The 19,030-nt window shown below is 34.9% G+C and overlaps 1 protein-coding gene across 4 annotated transcripts; it reads left to right on the top strand.

The window, feature by feature from the left end:
- The first annotated feature begins 745 nt into the window (after positions 1-745).
- LOC123705834 (rho guanine nucleotide exchange factor 6) lies at positions 746-16,917 on the top strand. 4 transcript variants are annotated; one of them, XM_045654872.1, is made up of 11 exons: positions 746-840; positions 1,210-1,420; positions 1,590-1,752; positions 3,469-3,687; positions 3,888-4,086; positions 4,244-4,465; positions 4,850-5,062; positions 7,729-7,993; positions 9,296-9,496; positions 10,646-11,354; positions 16,610-16,725. In XM_045654872.1, the coding sequence occupies exons 2-10, from the start codon at positions 1,237-1,239 to the stop codon at positions 11,107-11,109; spliced, it is 2,130 nt and encodes a 709-aa protein (XP_045510828.1). In that variant the 5' UTR covers positions 746-840; positions 1,210-1,236; the 3' UTR covers positions 11,110-11,354; positions 16,610-16,725. The 4 variants fall into 4 exon arrangements, with proteins under 4 accessions (XP_045510828.1, XP_045510830.1, XP_045510831.1 ...); XM_045654873.1 differs by having other exon boundaries at positions 826-939; XM_045654874.1 differs by lacking the exon at positions 10,646-11,354 and having other exon boundaries at positions 16,610-16,917.
- Positions 16,918-19,030: the final 2,113 nt, after the last annotated feature.

The raw sequence follows: 19,030 nt of genomic DNA, 5'->3' as shown, positions 1-19,030 counted from the left end.
CAACCCGACAAATTGTCTCAGCAGATTGTGTGCGTGTTGAAACGTGAGTATTGTGATTGCTCCAATCTCGGCTCAATCGCGCTGCCGCGTTAATCGCAAAATGGCGGTTTTGAGATAAACGCGGGAAAGACATTTTTACATATTTGAGGAAGATGTTTATATTTTATAGCCGTTTATACTTTATAGCCCTTGAAATCTATCAATAAAATTGGAAAAAATACAAGCTTTACAAAGATAATTACCTATCTTATATTTCATAAATTAGTATATCCATTAATAATGCGTATTATTGCGTTGAGGTTTAGCATCAGGCCAGGCATCAACGTGACGTGCACACGTTGTGGCAAGCAATCGCGGAATGAAATTGTGTCATCAGATTGAGGGTTGGATGAATCGTGAGTAGAGAACGCTCAATCGCGACTGCAACAAATTGTTTCAGCAGATTGTTGGTTGTGTTGAACCGTGAGTAGGGCCTTTAAGGCGACGATTTTGGTATCTTTGAATAAAATAATTCAACATGGGTGTGTGATCTATAGAAAATTTAACTCAAATGAGATCTTCCATTTTTGTATAGAAGAAAGAAATACTACTCTACTTTTCTACTCTTTTGCGGGAATCTAACTCCACAATTTTTTATTCTGTCAGTCAGTAAACTTTACGTTAAAATTTCTTATCTGTCATTCTTAAAGATGAAACTGTCAACAAATTCTAGACGACATTTTTATGCGTCAGAATCTGTATTGTAGATTGTAGAGGTATTGTAGATTATTTTGTCAGTTGTACTGTGATATTTATTTTTAGAAGTCCGTGAGTGAAGCGGATATAATTAAATACCTTAATGTACGCAAAAATAATCGAGTATATTTCTTGTGAAAACCGAAATCTGTTATATTTCTTTAAATTAGTGTGTTTATTTGTGAATACTTGTAACTTATTATGGTACTGCAACTTCCTGTACACTGCGTTTATATTTAAAACCTTCTACAGCTTTCCTAATAGAAGGAATATATATCACGTACAGGCGTACCTTTTTATTTTATTTTTATTTTATATTCGTCCTTCTTTTTAAATGAATTAGTACCTATTCTAAAGTAAAAATAACATTGACAAAGAAAAATGCTATGTTTCAAGAATGTAGGCGTTGTAAAACATCTTAGGTACGCATCGTATTCTCGTTTTCATTGCGTTGAATGTCACATTTATTTTCAGGAAACATGGTATTTCGCCTAAAACAAAATGTCTTCTGAAAATTGCTTAGTTAAAGCAATATATTCATTCAAGGGTAAAAATAATGATGAGTTATGCTTTAAAAAGGGTGACATTATTACTGTCACCCAAAAAGAAGAAGGAGGATGGTGGGAAGGCACGCTAGGGGAAACTACAGGATGGTTTCCTAGCAACTATGTGACGGAACACAAAGGTACATATTTTATTTTCACTTTTAGCATTTTTGTTTGGCCATTTATGTTAATTTATAAAAATTTGCTTAATTAATATTATTGGTCAGATAAGATAGAGTAATGTTGATATATGCTACGATCTAATTTTGTGTCATTGAATGTAGAATTAATCAATAAAATTAAATGTAGATCCATCCGGTTCACTGACTACATCACCCATACGAGCAGCTTCTGAAATTCAAGCTTTTCGAAATGTTGTTCTCAAGGATATAATTGACTCGGAGAAAGCTCATGTTGCTGAAATGCAAGGTCTTGTCAGAAACTTCCTTCAGCCCCTGGAAAAAAGTGATATGTAAGTAGTTGGGACTATAAAACTAATTCATTAGGGTACATCAATAATATATTTGTTTATTTGAATTGTTTGCAATACTTATTGTCTGGGGTATTAGAAAGTTTGTTTTGTATTAAGATAAAGTATCTTTACTACATGGGTCAATCAATTTTTAAAGGTCCCGATCATAATTTTCTCGTATTTTTTTTTTTTACTTAATTTTCAGCATTTTACTATTTCATTTAGAAGATAATTCTTCGTAGATTAAGATTATATAAGCAGCAGTGATGTTGATTAAATACATTTGTGGATTTAACTTCACGAACCGATCTATTCACGGGAAATAATGTCCTTTGGACAACTTACACAATAGTACTTTTTTAAATGTTAAATTCCCTTAAGAATTAAAACAAATTCTTCTAATATTAAATAATAAATAATATTTTGATATTTGTTCTATTTACACCCAAAATACGAAATATTTTTATTAAAATTGAAACGAATGATGTCTTTTGAACAACCAAATAATGTTTCATATATAAAAAAGTTTCAGTAAAGCGGAAATAGTGATATTTTTTACAAAAAAACTATTAAGGCGAGGTTGTTACGTATCGTATTATTGATTTTACTTAATTAAAATGAACTGATTCTCGATAAAACTGAATGAATGAAGTATAATGTGATTTTCATATGGGGACATCTTAGTTGTAGTAGTAGCGTCTTGATTTTTGAAATGTTAAAATTACAATTAAACTAGACATAAAATCGCGTAATAAAAATGTGTTCCCGAAACAGCCGAGTAATAAACAAAACATGAACTATTTAACTGTTAAAGTATAAGTTTTATATAATTATTGTCCTAGGGACAACCAAATTGTCCATGGTACAACCACTTTGGTTGACCAAGTGACTGGTTGTCCGCGGGACATTTTTTAAATTTTGAGCCGCCAAGCAAATACTATTGTTATTTTATATATTAATCTCAGCTCACACTAAAATATAGACGAAAGCGCATCTCGTGTAGTATAATTGATAACAATGCATCAAGTACTTACGTTTTAATCACAGTTGTCTGACGGACTGACAAAAAAGCCACCCCACACTCACCAACAACGCTCGGACGACTGTTGCCGTGATTTTATACAAATCAAAGTGGCGTTTGAGCCCGACAGTTAATTATTGTGTTTAGCTTGTTGTTTAGGAATCTACCGCGCCATATGTGTTTTGGTATCATAACTAAATTACGGTTGTCTGTGAGACCTGTGTCATGTAGGTGATTTATGGGGACAAAAGTAAAATGCCTGAAAATCGTATTATATCCAATAAAAAAAAATGGTTTGTATGTTTGGATGTCAATAATTATGTACTGAAACAAGGAGTGTATTTGGTATTTATGGTCGTGATAGTATGTGTTCGTGATGCGAAGTTTGTTAATGCATTGTGGCATGGGGACAAATGTGATAGTACTGGAAAATTGCATTTAGTCCCTCGACAACCATGAAACAACGCACAAATTAATAAAACAAGTAAAATATTGTTCGCAATAATGCTAGAAAATATTAAAAGGAATATAATTAAAACGAATTTAACTCTTTATGATTTCATGTTTATTAATTATCCTTCAGGGACATGATCCGTACACGTCGGACCAATAAAAGTTGATCGACCCACATGTACAACAATTTCAACAACAAAAAAAATATTACATAACCTTGAACAACTTCCATTATTTTTTAGGTTGACAAAAGATGAGTTTAAGCAACTGACTGGAAACATAACTGAAGTTCTCCAAATACATGAACAGTTCCTCGCACTGTTAGAAGAATGTGCCACCAAAACAGGACCAGATCAAAGAGTTGGAGGGCTGTTTCTACATTGGGCACCTAAAATAAAAGCTGTTCATCAAACATACTGTGCAGGTCATCCAAAGGCTGTGTGTATTCTTGATAAATATAAGTAAGTTCACTTGAAGAGACCATTATAATATTTGTCAGCATTGTGTATTATTTAAATACTATAACAGTTTAGGTATTAGTTAAGACAGTACCTTCATATTAACATTTGAAAGTTTATAAAACACTATAACTATATTTTTTTCAAATGTTTTTCACAACTTTAAGCCAGAGAACAATAAGTTATTCTAAATAAATTTTCAGAGAAGATTTGAATACTTGGATGGAAAATGCTGGAGCAGTGTGTCCTGGTGTGCTTGTATTGACCGCTGGTCTCTCAAAACCTTTTCGACGGCTGGGGAAATACCCAGCGATGTTACAAGAACTTGCAAGGCATGTGCATGAAGCACATCCCGATAGAGGTGACACTCATCGAGCTTCTGTTGTTTATAAGGATATTGCTGTGAGTATCAAAATAATTATGCCGTCTTAAACATATAATAAATTTCAATAGAGAATAAATTGACATATTTATTATCTAATTATATAAACAAACAAGAAATAATACATTATTATATTATTGAGTGACCATTTGATTTATGAGATTTGATTGTTTACAGAGTGGATGTGCAGCTTTAAGAAGACAAAAAGAATTAGAGTTACAAGTAGTGACTGGTGAGGTGCGAGGATGGCCTGGCGGTGAGTTGGCCTCATTGGGAGATGTACTGCATATGGGAAGTGTAGCAGTCGGACCATCACATCAGGATAGATATCTTGTTCTATTTCCTTCTGCTTTACTGTTGCTGTCTGTTAGTAAGAGAGTTTCTGCATTTGTATATGAGGTAAGATTTATTCTGTCTATAATTTCATAGTATGTTATATTACACATTTTTTTTATCCTAATTTAAATAAACATTATTTTATTTTATTTATTTGCTTGTCATAGTCATTTGACTGACCGGTTGGCTTGGTTGGTAGTGGCCCTGTTTTCCAAGCCAGAGGTTGTGGGTTCGATTCCCACCCGGGGCAAATATTTGTGTGATGAACATAGATGTTTGCTCTGTGTCTGGGTGTTAATTATCTATATAAGTATATATTTAAAATTATATATATGTATGTTTATCAGCCATCTGGTTTCCAAGCAACACAAGCGAAAGCTTAGTATGGGATCAGATCGTGCTGTGTGTGAAAATTGTCCTCAAATATTTATTTATTTATATTTATAGGGATGTCTTCCGTTGACTGGTATTACAGTGTGTAAGCTAGATGATACTGATATCAGAAAGAATGCATTTGAAATAAGTGGACCAATGATTGACACAATAGTTGCTGTATGTCAAACAAAAGCTGAGTCTGATAACTGGGTTAGCCTGTTGCAAAAACACTCCAATATAAACAGCCCTACTCATGAACCAAACCAGCCTCAATCCCTACCACATGTAAGTATTTTCAGTATTATTTGTAATTCATAATTTATGATAATTTATAATAATAGTATGGTATTATTCTTGTGTAAACTACAATAAGATCAATTATTTTTATGGTTTTTACGTAGCTGGCCCGCTCTCCTTCAGAGGGGGCATTGTCTAGCATCAACACTAGTCGTCGCAGTCTTTACCACGTGACCTTGCCGCCCCCTAGTTATCCATCTGCGTCACCATATTATTCACTTACAAAATACTTTGCTAGACTTGTAAGAAAAAAAGTAATTACTAGGCAAATGTTGCGAAAACTTTTACATGAGAGAACCTGGGCTAAAGCTTTCGAGTTGTCGGGATTGCCGGTTAAAAGAAGACATAGAAATCATATAAAATTAAAAATTGAAAATGATGGTACAGTCGTGTCTGAGACGGAATGCTCTGATAGTGATAGAAATTCTGATGATAGTGATCATGAGACAGAGGTTACAGAAACCTGTACAAGTTCTAGCAGTACAGATGCTGACGCCAATAGTTCCTCTAAAATATTACGACAAAATGCCATCGACAGTATTGGACCGAGGACGATATCGTCATCCTGCAGTAGTTGGGGTAGTAACTTCGGTTACGTTAAGTATTTTGATGACTCTACTGACATGCAGTTTGACTTACCGCAATTGAGTATAAAAGGAGACTGTACCAAAGAAATTTTCAACTCAAATAGTAGTATAGATAACGACGTTGGTAAACCGAGGTTGCAGAGATCATCTCGAAGTAATAAATTAAATATACAACCCATTGTTCAACATTCCGATAGTGCTGAGAATTCTAGTTTTGAAGCTAGAAACTACATGGCGTGTGAAGACTTGGTGAATATGGATCAAAATATTCAAATCGACACTTTGGGCAGAGACGATTCAGATTTTCTGACGACGCGACGTAGTTTTCCCAATCTTAGTTCTAGAACTGACACCTTACCAAAACTATGGAAATCCACTGAAGAGGATACATACACAGGACAACTTGAATACGATACAATAATGGCTGACCTTTTAAAAGTTTTAGAGCCACCTCCTTCACCTAAATCTAGCCGCGACTTTAATGTCGAGACGGTTATACTTGATCCGCCAGTTATGTTTAGAAATAAAGATGAGGATCTAAAAATTATTAATGTTAGTTTAAACGCTGACGTTCCTTTTCGTAAACATTCACTTAATTCAGACAAGAAAATTAGACGATCAATATCGAGATCAATGGTGGAAGCAGAAAAGAAAAGCAACGAATCCCATTTACAGAGGATGAGTTCGCAGTCTGATAGCCGAAAAAATTTGAAGAAATGTGAATGCTGTAATAGATCCCTTTGTCCTAGTCCACGATCTTCCGACTCTGGAGTTGCAGGAAGTTGCAATTTAGCGTCACCTGAGTTAAACTTGCATGAGTATTCAAGTTCAGGTAATACAGGTAATGATTCAGACTGCCAAGAAAAACATTCTGATCATAAAGACTTTTCGCAAGAAGCTATTGATAATCAAAAATTGTCCATATCTGACATTGAGGCGGCTACGTTTGAAGATCAATGCCGGTGTACTTCACCGTTTGGATCTACTGCCAGAACATCCTGTGTTACAAGTGTTACATCGGAAAATAGTTTGGATGTAAAAGATTTATCTAAAACGGTAGTTGTGTCTACATTTGTCGCAAGCCCACCTCTGTCGTCACCAAACATAAAGCGCACTTCTATTAGACGTAACATAGAAAAATATGTACCAGAAATAAAATTAAAGCCGGAAGTCCCTCCGCGTATATATCGAAAGCCGAGTACTCATTTGGAGGTTCCCAAAAATGTTAGACAACCCTTTCCATGCCAATGGAGTACTCTTAACATAACTGAAAGAACAAAGCCCAGTTTACACTACCACATGCGAATATACAGAGAAAATCCAGGAGAAAATTATGAAAAAAGACCCTCACGAAAAGACCTTATTCGTAATCGTGACAATATATTGAAAGAAAACAGAAATAGTGACAACAGGATGTACAAGGCAAGATCGCGTAGCGAAGACTTATTGAAAAAGAAAGATTTGACTGTAGCAGACACAGGATTTATGGTGTATCGTTCCGATTTGTACGCTCACTGGTGGATGAAAGCCAAATTACCCATTACTGTGGTCACCGACTCAGGCAAGGATCATTTTATTTGTAAAGAACTACTGTTTTGTGTACCATTTGTTTGAACATAATTGTTATGAAGTTTTGTAACCATTAGATTATTTTATTAATAATATCATTTGTTACCCCAGTGCTTTACTCGATCATCCTTGCCTGTGTTTATTCATCTTACTAACTGGAAAACGTCATTGCCAATAGATCATAATATACTAACTAAGAAAAGAGCTATGCATGAATAGGCTTAAAACACGTGTTTTCTGTGATCTTTCAAATAATTGACTAGAGTACGACCGATATGTTAGCGGATTTTTACGTGGTTGAAAATAAACGTCATATTTTCTTTTAGCAGTTCGTAAACAGTAATATAACGCTACTATACGAAAATGTGTTTGAAATAATTATTGTACTCAACTCGTTCTGTTTGTACTGTAATATGCTTAATTTTAGCGTAAGATTAAATCTCTGCTTTCAATATTCGTTTGTTAGTATCCACGTATGTAAGCAATATTTGTTTTCAGATGGCCTTGAGCGACAGCAGTAATGAGTTATCGTCCGGTCTTACGAACCATAAAAGATCACATTCATTTAACAATCATCAAAGCTACACGCAACACACGCAGCAAACGCAGAAGAGTAAACAAAAAAATCAATCGGCGCGCTGGCTTTTAAATTCCTGCGATTCGCTTGATCAGTCACCTGCTAAATCAAATAAAGTGCCCATTGGAAAGAAGTTCTCCTCTGTCGATTTCATCGACACAACTGGCTCAAGTTATAGCAGTAAAGGTAATTGTTGTGATTATAGTTGGGACTAGTTTAACATTTGAGTTTCGCCTATTTATAGTAACTCAGACGACACTTCAAGGTATCCGCCATATGTTTGGTCAGCGGCGTGACCGACGATTTGCTCTCTATACATTATTAGAATGATGGATTCGAATAAACTTCGCGTACGTTTTATTGTGTCTGGGACTTTTTTTATGACTCATTTGTAACTGTTGGTATGCAAAAACAAACACTATTTTGGAACTATTCCTATGTCATCATGGTTGAGTTATTTTAAAATCTAAATATTAACATAGACTTTAAAAATATAATTATAGAATTTTGGGAGATTGACAAGTTTTTTATACACGTTCGTAACCATTCGTTTTATTATTTAGTCACAGAAATAAAAGGGACTATCGTCGACCTCCCATATTTTATAATTTAATTTACAAAGAAAGGTATTCCTATTTAAATATAACATACGACATTAGTCGTTTCATTGTTGCTCTTAAACATTTATACAATCGCCATACTTGGTTTACGAATCATAAATAAGTTGAATACCAATCTACGAAGATTAATTGTACGTCAATGTAGATGTATAAGTCTTTTTAGGGACACTCAAAGACATTAAAAGTTTTATCTATATATTGAACTGTCACAATTTATTTTATATAAACTTGAAATTGAATGTGATGAGTGTACTGTGGGATCATTGATGATTGATAATTGGCAAACATAAATAATAAAAAGAGATAAGAGAACCCTTTCCTTTCATTCCATAGCATTAAAATGCCAACTGTCTCGGACGAAACTTTTTAGCCTTTAATCCCCAAAAATATCTAAGCAAAGTGCTTTTCGAGATGTAGATACTCTTTTCTAACCAAATCCACATAAATTCTTACTATAATCAATTTCTCAGACACAATGCGTACCTAGCTTGATTTTATTTGAATTGTTCCTAATTCGGGTATATAACTTACCCTCTCAATTATATTTTGTATAGGTACTAGGTTCCAGCTTGAACATTTCTCACTTAATATGAAAAATAATGCATTTTTCAACAAAATCGTATCCTTTAATGAGGACTGACACTCATCCTATGTATAGAATCTTATGAATAATTATATATTAATATAAGTGACATGTAGTCAAATATTAGCATCAGTATGGTCGATAACGATCACCCATCTAGTGAGTTGCTCTTTTGCAATAAACTAATGACAAGTTTAACTATAGTATAAGGGTCTTATACTGTGTGTTATTTGCAATACAATTATACGTATTATAGTCAAGTACTAATATGGGATGTTTTTGAAGGATGGAGTGTAACGTGCCTGCGGCCGGCGCCCCCGCTGCGGCCGCAGTCGTTCTCGGTGGGCTCGGACGAGAACATCGGCCCCACGCACCCGTACGCTCCGCACCAGAGGAAGTCCAACTCGTATGAAGAAGACGCGCTTATCCTAAAAGTCATCGAAGCGTATTGCACTTCGGCACGGTGCAGGAACGCTGTCAGTTCCGGTAAGGTATCTTTACTGCAGATCCATTCTCACATTGGTGGCTGAGTTAGGTATAGAACTAATGTTAACGATGAAAAAAAAATGTCTGATTCTGCGTACAGTCAATTTTAGCCTGATAACCTATCTCATGTTTAGAGATAACTTCGATAAGTTTTTCATTTTGAACGGTGAACGATTATCAGTAATCACGCAATATTCAAACTTGTTAACGTTATATCAGTGAAACATATTAAAATTCTCTTTATTATGTTTGCATATAACATTCACGTTTGACCTTTAAAATGCCTTAATAACCTTATAATTTAAGCGTGTAGTCTAGTACTAACATAGCTTTAATTATTATTATGCAGTACCCAATATACCTCTGGAGTTATTCGAGTCAACAAGGAGGCGACACGCAAAATCAAGAAACCGTATAATCAGTTGGTTATTAGAATAAAAGATCCGTTTCTAACTCCTATCTTACCTAGTAACTGGTTCTTGCTTGCAATTTGTACATCGTCCTTAGCATAGTGTATAACTAACGATTCACTTTCGTAACCTTTAATACTCAATACTAATATTTATTGTATGTTGTTATAATGATATCAATATATTTAGCTACTACTAACTTAGAGGTAATGCAGTTGCATGACATGCTTTATATATTCTATTTTTATAAAGTTGGTTCCAAATTAATTGGCGAGTAGATCTGCGTAGATCTGTATATCAACAAAGTCGAAACATGATACTTAAACATGTTTAGTCACTAAGTTTTTGGTACAAAGTAGCTAGTCATCGTAGTTACGTGAGGTGCAGTATTATTTTTAATTTTTACTATCGAGGCTATTTATTTATTTAATTTTATTTCAAAAGGGTATTGAAATTAATGAACAGAGCCTTTTAAAGGCGTAATAAATTATATGAATATATTTTACATCACGATATAATATTCTTTTCATCGTATGTATTTATTTTAGTAATAATAACGCCATGCCAAAACTAACAAGTCACTATTTATTGCTATTTTAACGTTAATTTTACTTATTTGATGGTATCTAATAATACGAAGACAAGATATCTTAACGCTATCTATGGCTTTGATCGTCGTCTCCGTGGTCTCAATCTTTCTATTTTGTTACATGCGGCTGCCTTTATATCGCACCTGCAGTGGACTGCGGCCACTTTTCTCTCGGTAAAGTACAATATCACGCACACGCCACTAACAAACCGCATAACTATACTAAATCGGCCGTCGGCGCGAGGAGCGTAACGCCGGAATACGCCGGCTGCAGTAAACCGTCGAAGGTGAAGCGCAACAAGAGCTCGTCCGCGGCGGACACGTATCTGTACCGGCCGCCGGAGACGCGGCGCCTGCTGGCCGAGCGCAAGTTCCACCTCAACCGCTCCAACCCGAACCTGCGGGACTGCGCGCAGGAGCGCGGGCACAGGCTGCGGGCGGGCGAGCGCCGCAGCGGCTCGCACCCCAGCCTGGCCCCGCTCCGGCACCCCCCCGCGCCCGCGCCCCCCTCCCCGCCCGCGCCCCCCTCCCCGCCCGCGCGCTCCACCCGCTCCTCCACGTGGTGCTGCGGCTCCTTCGTCAAGCAGCTCACCAAGTCGCACCACTTCGACTGACAGTGACCCGCCGTGTGCTCGCTCACGTGATCCCGAGACTCGGCTTTCCGCTCCCGTCGCTAACTTCGCCCTCCCGCGAGCCAAGCGTGCGTGGTTGACCAATCGTGGTGCTCCGCTTTTTATTTCATCTCGTTCACTAACAGCATCTCACTTCATCGCTCATTGTGTATTTCGTTTCATGGGGTGTGTTTGACGTGCATGTTTCTTTCGAGTGCCATTATACGAAATTCCTATGTATATTGAAGGTATGTTATCTATGTGAACATAGATTTTTGTCAAACTAGTGTTGTGTAGTGCATGTGTGCATTATAAATAGTTGTAATTTATTAAGAGGAGAATATGGTGCATTATTATTATATTCTGTTTTCAAATATGCAATGCAAATATATTATATTACGCATAGTTATATGTATGTATAAATATATTTAACGTGTTAATTTGTTCAATCAAATGTACATTGTACATGTATTGTATAATTCCGATATCTGAAGACTTAATGGATGTATTTATATGTATTCAGAAAATTTTATTATTCGATTGCATGTATATTGGAACTAGATATGAAAATATAATATACCTATAGTATCGGCTTATATGTATGATTTATTTTTTATAATAATTACTATTGAAAATATATTTTACACTGAAATTTACGTGGTACAGTCGACAGAAAATTGTTAACCGAAAGGCCACCTCTTCTACCTAGACGTTATAACTTGACAAAGCGATTAATGTATAATAAACAACTTAATGTGCACAACATTCTTAATTTCCAAAAAATATGCCAAAAGATATTTTTTTTTATTTGTTAAATCAAATAAATGCGTTTAGACACGCGTCCCTCTTCGACTATAAGCGATCGCTGATATATCAGTTTTTGTGTCTATAATCTCACAGATATGCATCTATAATATACAGGCGTTGTATTCTGTCCCTATTTTGATTACTGTAAATTTAGTTACAACGTGTCATTAAAGTGCTTTTTAGCCACTTTCAATTTTAACTGTTACATGACATAAGGGTATTTCAAATGCTCTAAGTTAGATAGTACGTAGTCTCAATCGACACAGTATAAATATTGAACAGTGTGCCTAGTGCGAGTTTTCATCGAGTACGAAACGTAAATTCGCGTCTGCGTCACAGCGAAATTTGTATGGGGAATCAAAGCTTCCCCATACGTCCGCTAGGGGCGCTGTTCGATTTCCCATACTAATTCGGCTGTGACGCAAACGCGATAGCAACGTTTCGTACTCGATGAAAACTCGCACTAGGCACACAGTATGGAAACTGGCTACTAACGTTCGTAACGACTCACACAAACGAGCATCTCGATGAGACTCCTAAGCAGACGTCGCAGTACGTACTTTCAGTTGTGAGCCCTGTCGCCGGGGTGACTTATAATATTACACTATCGCAAAATAGTTGTATACATTTTACATTTATTTGTAAACAACACTGTTCAATTCGAATTATTGATCATTGCAGACCCAATAAACTAAAAATATCAAGGAAGTTACAACCCTATTGCTTCAATGCACCGTAGGTAATTAGGCTGCAGTTAGACGACGCGCGCGGTGGCCGCGTACTAACTGTTCAGTTATAGCAAATTTACTTAGCGTTGTCTTATAAATTTAAAGGATACATTTTTAACCATATATGTAGCTTAATAAATTAACTCAAAACATTAGATCCAAAATATAAAACCTAAAAGTTCTTACTTCTTTTCCTTCGCACATTATTCATAACAAAGTAAGGCGCATTCTTAAAAATTGCTGCGGAAATCCGGGCGAAAGCAACCAACCGGTAGTAATAGGGTTGACGGCGCTAATATAGACGGGCGAGTTAAGTGTTCTGTTTTAGATGCACGTTGTATAATCAGTACTCGTCGCGTCGCATGCATTCGTTTAATATTGAACAGTAAGAGAGCGCACTGCAACCACGAAACTCCGCAATTGAGGCTATTGACCTAACCCACAGCCCACATCTGATATTAGTCGAAACAAAACTATAACGTGCAGTTTTTACTAATAATATACTACTTCAATAAAAGCCTTAAAGATGTTTGGTTCCTGCTTACTTTTATATTTAATATAATATTTCATAAACATTATTCTTAACTTAGATAGACATACTTGATACTACGTTATTATATAAACTGTTATTGCACAAAAAAAAAAACTGTTTGATGTTCCTTAATAAATAAAAGTAAACAAGTAAATAAAAGTTATAACAGTTCTTGCCGGCTGTTTTAATTTGTTTGTTGTTTTAGAGCTTTCACAGAAATAGGCCGGCTGTACAAACTAAAATCCGTAGTTTAAAACACGTCGTGGCTCGTCGCACCTAAAATTCGCTTTTCTATTGTACCCATATTTAGCTTGTATTTTCAAGTGCCGAAACAAAACAAAATTTGAAACTTTATAAGTATTTAACGTTGTGAGAATATTGCATTATGTTATTAGTATCGTGAAATATTTTAAAGCCTCACACAAAGGACTATTTTATACTTTCAAATACACACACAAAGTTAATATGATATATTATGTAGAGGCGGTTTTTCATCGCTCTCCCCATATATGTTTTAATGACGTCGTAACTGTATCATAAATCTATACAGGATAACAGCTGCGTCTCTAGCGTCTTTGTGTTCATATTGGGCTTGAAATAGTTATTTATTGATTCTAAATATGATTTGTTGTTGCGAGATGCAAATTTATATAAACATTTTTGCTTTTTATGTATGTAATGGAACCCGGATCGTTATTAATGACTAAAGTTTTCACCGCAACACGGCTCGCTCTAATGACGTGAAAGTAAAAAAATGATTTAAAATTGTAATTCAGTCAATTTAATGTATGTAAACGAATAAGATTTCGCGCTTTAGGTATAAAAAAATACATATAATGACAAGCGTATCGCTTCTAATTTATAGAGACTTGCATTTTTTTTTTTTTTTTTTTTGTATGGTGTTTCTCAATGTTAGCCAGAAGGGCTTTTACATTTTAACGCGGACGCGGGGGTGAACTGAAGGTTCACCCTGGTGGAGACTTGCATTGCGGCATGTTGTTTATAAGGGAATATTTGTCTTATGAGATATAAGTTGTTCAAATTTTACTTAGCGTCCGAACTCCGAATGCACAATATTGTACGGGAAAAAGCGTACTCCACAATTTTGTGTTTCCAACGTTGATCAATGTGTACATTCCACATTGCTGAGAATCATTCATAACTTGCTTCGGTAAACTTTGTTCAAAATGTGGTTGAACCGAACAAAACAAACTGTCTCAAGAAATACAAATAGCGTGATTTGCTGCACTTTATTCTCATACAATATGTCGTAGATATATATTAAACATTTACTAATTATTTTATCCGGGCTACATGAAACATATGCATGTTATTGATGAAACTCGTTTCACGAAAAATGATTTACAGGAAAATGTTATTAGAAGTTTGCTCTCGTCGCTATATAAATGAATAGGTAGGGAGATACGAACACGGCTACATTATCCGGGGGCGCTACGCAGTTTTGTTCGTTTTTCGTTACCGCTTTCGCTCGTCCCGTTTCCATCGATCCAATTTTAATATTATGAAATGTGTGTAATCTTTTAATGTTTATCTCTCGCTCATCGTGTCATAAACAAAAAGACTACACACCATATTAGGCTTTTTGTGCCATGTACCATTTTAAGTGTAAATAACGCAATATAAAATACGCGGTTCGACTAGAAAGTTACTGTTGTCTAGTCAATAAAGTGTCATTTTAATAAATATTCCTATTCACTTAGATTACAAAATAAAAGACAGATGGAGCGTTGCCGAACTAAACCGAAAAAATTATCGTCATTTTCAAAAAAGCTATGTGTGCTGTCATTTCGCCGCTGCACTGTATGTACACGGTGCTTCTGTGTGCGTGTAATGTTGCCAGATATTGAAAAATTTCCCAAATTTTTCCCCGACTACGGAAAAAAGAGGGTTATGTTTTTCGAGTTTACGGATGTATGTATAATATTTCTTTGACACGCCCTGCAGTATAAACCGATTTTGAGTTGTGAGGTTTCATTGCAATGATCTGAATTATTATGTTAGTGGCGGTAGTGACGTAGGCTATATAGGTACATAAATGAGAAGTCAAGTTTTAATTTTTATTTAAATTCTTTTATTACATAAAGTACCTGCCTACTAAAGTTATATATGGACAAAATAATTGTATTCAATTTTTTATTAAATAAATTACATAAAAAAAGTTTCAATATTAACTATAATAATTATATTATTTTTTATTTTTCATATTATATGAATACGAATAGCGGTAGTTTTTAGTCGAGAATACGGGACATTTTATTTTCATCATATTTTATCCATCATGGAGTTCACATAAATTAAATCGCTAGCGAAAACGACTATGACGTTTTTAAGCTTTATAAAAGTAACAAAATAATGTATTATGCTTATTAAAATAATCTAATAATTATCATGAACCTTTAGTGTACTATACAAATAATCACATCCACGATCGAAAAATCCAACAGCATTACTCTGAAGATCTTTTAACCATTTTACCGTTTTACCAATAAAAATGGCAAATTCATTTTCAAAATACTGGCAACATACGTTGAAGTTTTGTATTCCTTCATATCTGTAAAATTATTATTCGTATTAAAGAAATAAATCAGCCAAATAATCTAAAGAAAACCTGTGAAACGATGTTTTACCTTTTTTTTTTGTTTTCGGGAACAAATTTTACAGCGTTTTATTATCACAAGACGGCATTTTTTTACTAAAATTGCAAACCCTTTTTGACGTATTGCATGACACTTTATGCGCTATAGCACTGGTGCAGCGACGTATTTGTTTTTGATTTCGTATTTTCTTTGACAAGGGCGACGGGCGGTTGTCATGCTCCATCTGTACTTTATTTTGTAATCTGAGCCTATTCATAAATGTAATCTAATTTGAAACAGTATTATTTGAAAAGAATATGAAGCAATTAATATCAAAGAATTAGAAACCTATTTAGCGTAGTTAGAATTATTGTTATTAGGTGTTGTGAACAATGTGTTTTGCGTTTAACATTTTATAACATTGTCATTCATTATTGTATCCTAGAGAACTAAATATATATATTATAACTTGTTTTAATAAGTAAACTACCACCTTGATGTAAACCTAGTACATAATGTGATTAATTGTTATTTCGATTCAGAAAAATATAACGATACTGTGTGTTACATAATGTTATTCATATTTATTTTTATAACAAATTATTATTGTAGGTTACCTACTCGTTTAAGTATCAATAAATTTTATTGAAATTGACTAATTTTTTATTCATGCTTTTTACTCGTAATATTTAATTTACTTGTAATATTTTAAGCGCGCTCACAAAAAGGGTTTTAGAGTAACCGCCTTACATACAAAAAGGTGGGTAGTATACGACGTATTATGCTCCAATTACGCTGAATATGCGGCAGTTTATTTTCTTATGCAATTTTGTTTTCAGAATGCGACGACGAGTCCCCAGTGTCGATAGAAGCTTTAGTAAGATCGCCGTCATTGCCCATTCACTCCACATCCAATCACGGCTCCCCGAGTTTGTGGACTATTGTTATGAGATTACAGAATGAAATAAAAACTTTAAGATTGGATGTCAAAAACTTACAATTGCAATTGAATGAAGAAAAACAAGAACGAAATCTTGCCATTGCTGCTATGCAGTCGAGAAATATATTTAAAGACGCTAAAGAGAGCAAATGTTGACTGAATTTTGTGATTATACTATGAAATAAATGTTGTATTATGTACTATGTATTTATGTGTTTCATTTACAATGAGTATATCCATTATCCATACTTAATATTATTATAAATGCGAAAGTAACTCTGTCTGTCTGTCTGTTACTCAATCACGCTTAAACTACTGAATCAATTTGCATGAAATTTGGTATGGAGATATTTTGATACCCGAGAAAGGACATAGGCTACCTTTTATTGCGAAATATGTACCACGGGCGAAGCCGGGGCGGACCGCTAGTAGTATATAACGTTAATATTTTGCAGAATCTGTTATCAACTGTAACACAGAAACCGATGTAAGGTTCATTATTGACACATGATTAATTCAAAATGGAATCAATACCCAGTAGTATATTGAATTGAATGCAAAGCTGCTATTTCCATCTTTGGACAATTTATAAAGTGAGGTAGTAGGTAGCAGGCAATATTTAACTGAAACTATTCTAAACCACGGTGGGTTCTGGCGGCTGGCTCGATTCACTGGCTGCTCATTGAGGCGAATAGCCACTGCACTATAATACATACGTGTACGGCAAAGGGTAACAGTGCAATGTGGGCGAGATAAAAATGCCTGCGATTTCCTTTGGTTCACTGCCTTCCATCAACCGTGCTATTTGTACGATGTACAGCAGCTTTTAAAGGCAAAAATACCATTATTCAATATTCCGTTTAATACCTTATCGGAAGCGTAAGCTCAAGCCTTGGAGGTACATTTTTGAATAATAAATCATGACCACCATTATGTTTGTGAGGATTTATATAAAAGTGAGACGCCGGCTGGCTTTCAGCAATAACTTCTGTACATTACAGTTGGCTATTAACCATTTATCATAAAATTATAATTTAATTATACATACGTTTAATGCGATGATTTAAAAATGTTAAATTAATTATTTGTTATTATTCATTAACCATGATATGGATTATTATATTGGATATGCAAAAATGTGTGCAGTACCTATAAAGTCGCGAAAATAAAACTTGACTTCCTTGCAACTGCTGCTGAAGCTGTAGACGTTATACACCTTATTCGTTTAATGACGGGTTGAGATTGAATCGTTCAATGGGTATAGGAAGCTAGCTATACATAGATAGGAATCCCTGTGATATCCATTCATCCTCCTAACGCATTGTTGTAACTATGCTACTAGGGCGGCAATAATTGTAATCTACACGATAGTTTGTTCTCGATGAAGTATTTACAAGAAATCTTAATCATGTGTCGTATTATAACCACTTAAATATAACAGAGTAATTAACAGTAAGCAGCTATTTATAATCAACCGCATGTACACAAACAACACCGAGGTAGGTTTCACAGGTAATTTAACGTAAAAAAGTCGACCCGAGATAAAGGAATTCAATTACTCGCTTTCATCAATGTTATGCTTGGAAATTGTAGGTACACAGGGATTCGTTCTTTTTATCACGATGGAAATTTTGAAGCGATATAGACGGCCGATACCACGGTGAGATTCGAACGACCGCATTTTGGTATGTAGTTTAAATTCATTTTCAATTTACGGACGACGCGGGTGGCGGCCAGTTTCCCGTCGAACTATTTCTGGCGTCTGGGAAAAAATTGCCTCGAATACATTTCGCCTTTTAAAACTTTTATAAATGTAGCAGAAACCAGCGAAGTGAGATTAATATTTTTAAAACTTTAATAACTTAGATTTTACGAAGTAGTATTACCACATAGTTTAAATGTACCTAGAGACTATTTACATTATGAGTCCAATACTGTTGCTATTCTGGAGACAACATATGACTATATCGGGGATGTTTATTGAATGGCCTAAATTATATTGTAATGTTTGACGAGATTTAATTAATTGAAATCAGCAGTTATAATCCGTGTATACGTATTTAAACCACAAGCGAAAAATATTTGAGAATATTTGAGGAATGTATGAAAGGTGAAAACAGAAACAAGTTCCACATAAGTAGTGAGATTTTCTTCAAAACATTTGAACGGAGTGCGATGAAAGATACGACATCCGTTAACGTCGACCGTCTTCGCATGTCACTAGATTTCCAACGCTACTGTGTTTCAATCTTATCGCAGTGTTTGAATCGCATTTATTTCTTTTTGTAAAAATTATTTGTTACTTCAACATTTTCCTTAT

The sequence above is a fragment of the Colias croceus genome, chromosome 3 (genome assembly GCF_905220415.1).
Source record: "Colias croceus chromosome 3, ilColCroc2.1".
NCBI classification, from domain to species: Eukaryota; Metazoa; Arthropoda; class Insecta; order Lepidoptera; family Pieridae; genus Colias; species Colias croceus.
The sequence above is the reverse complement of the archived record's forward strand: the minus strand, read 5'-3'. Positions and strand labels throughout refer to the sequence as shown.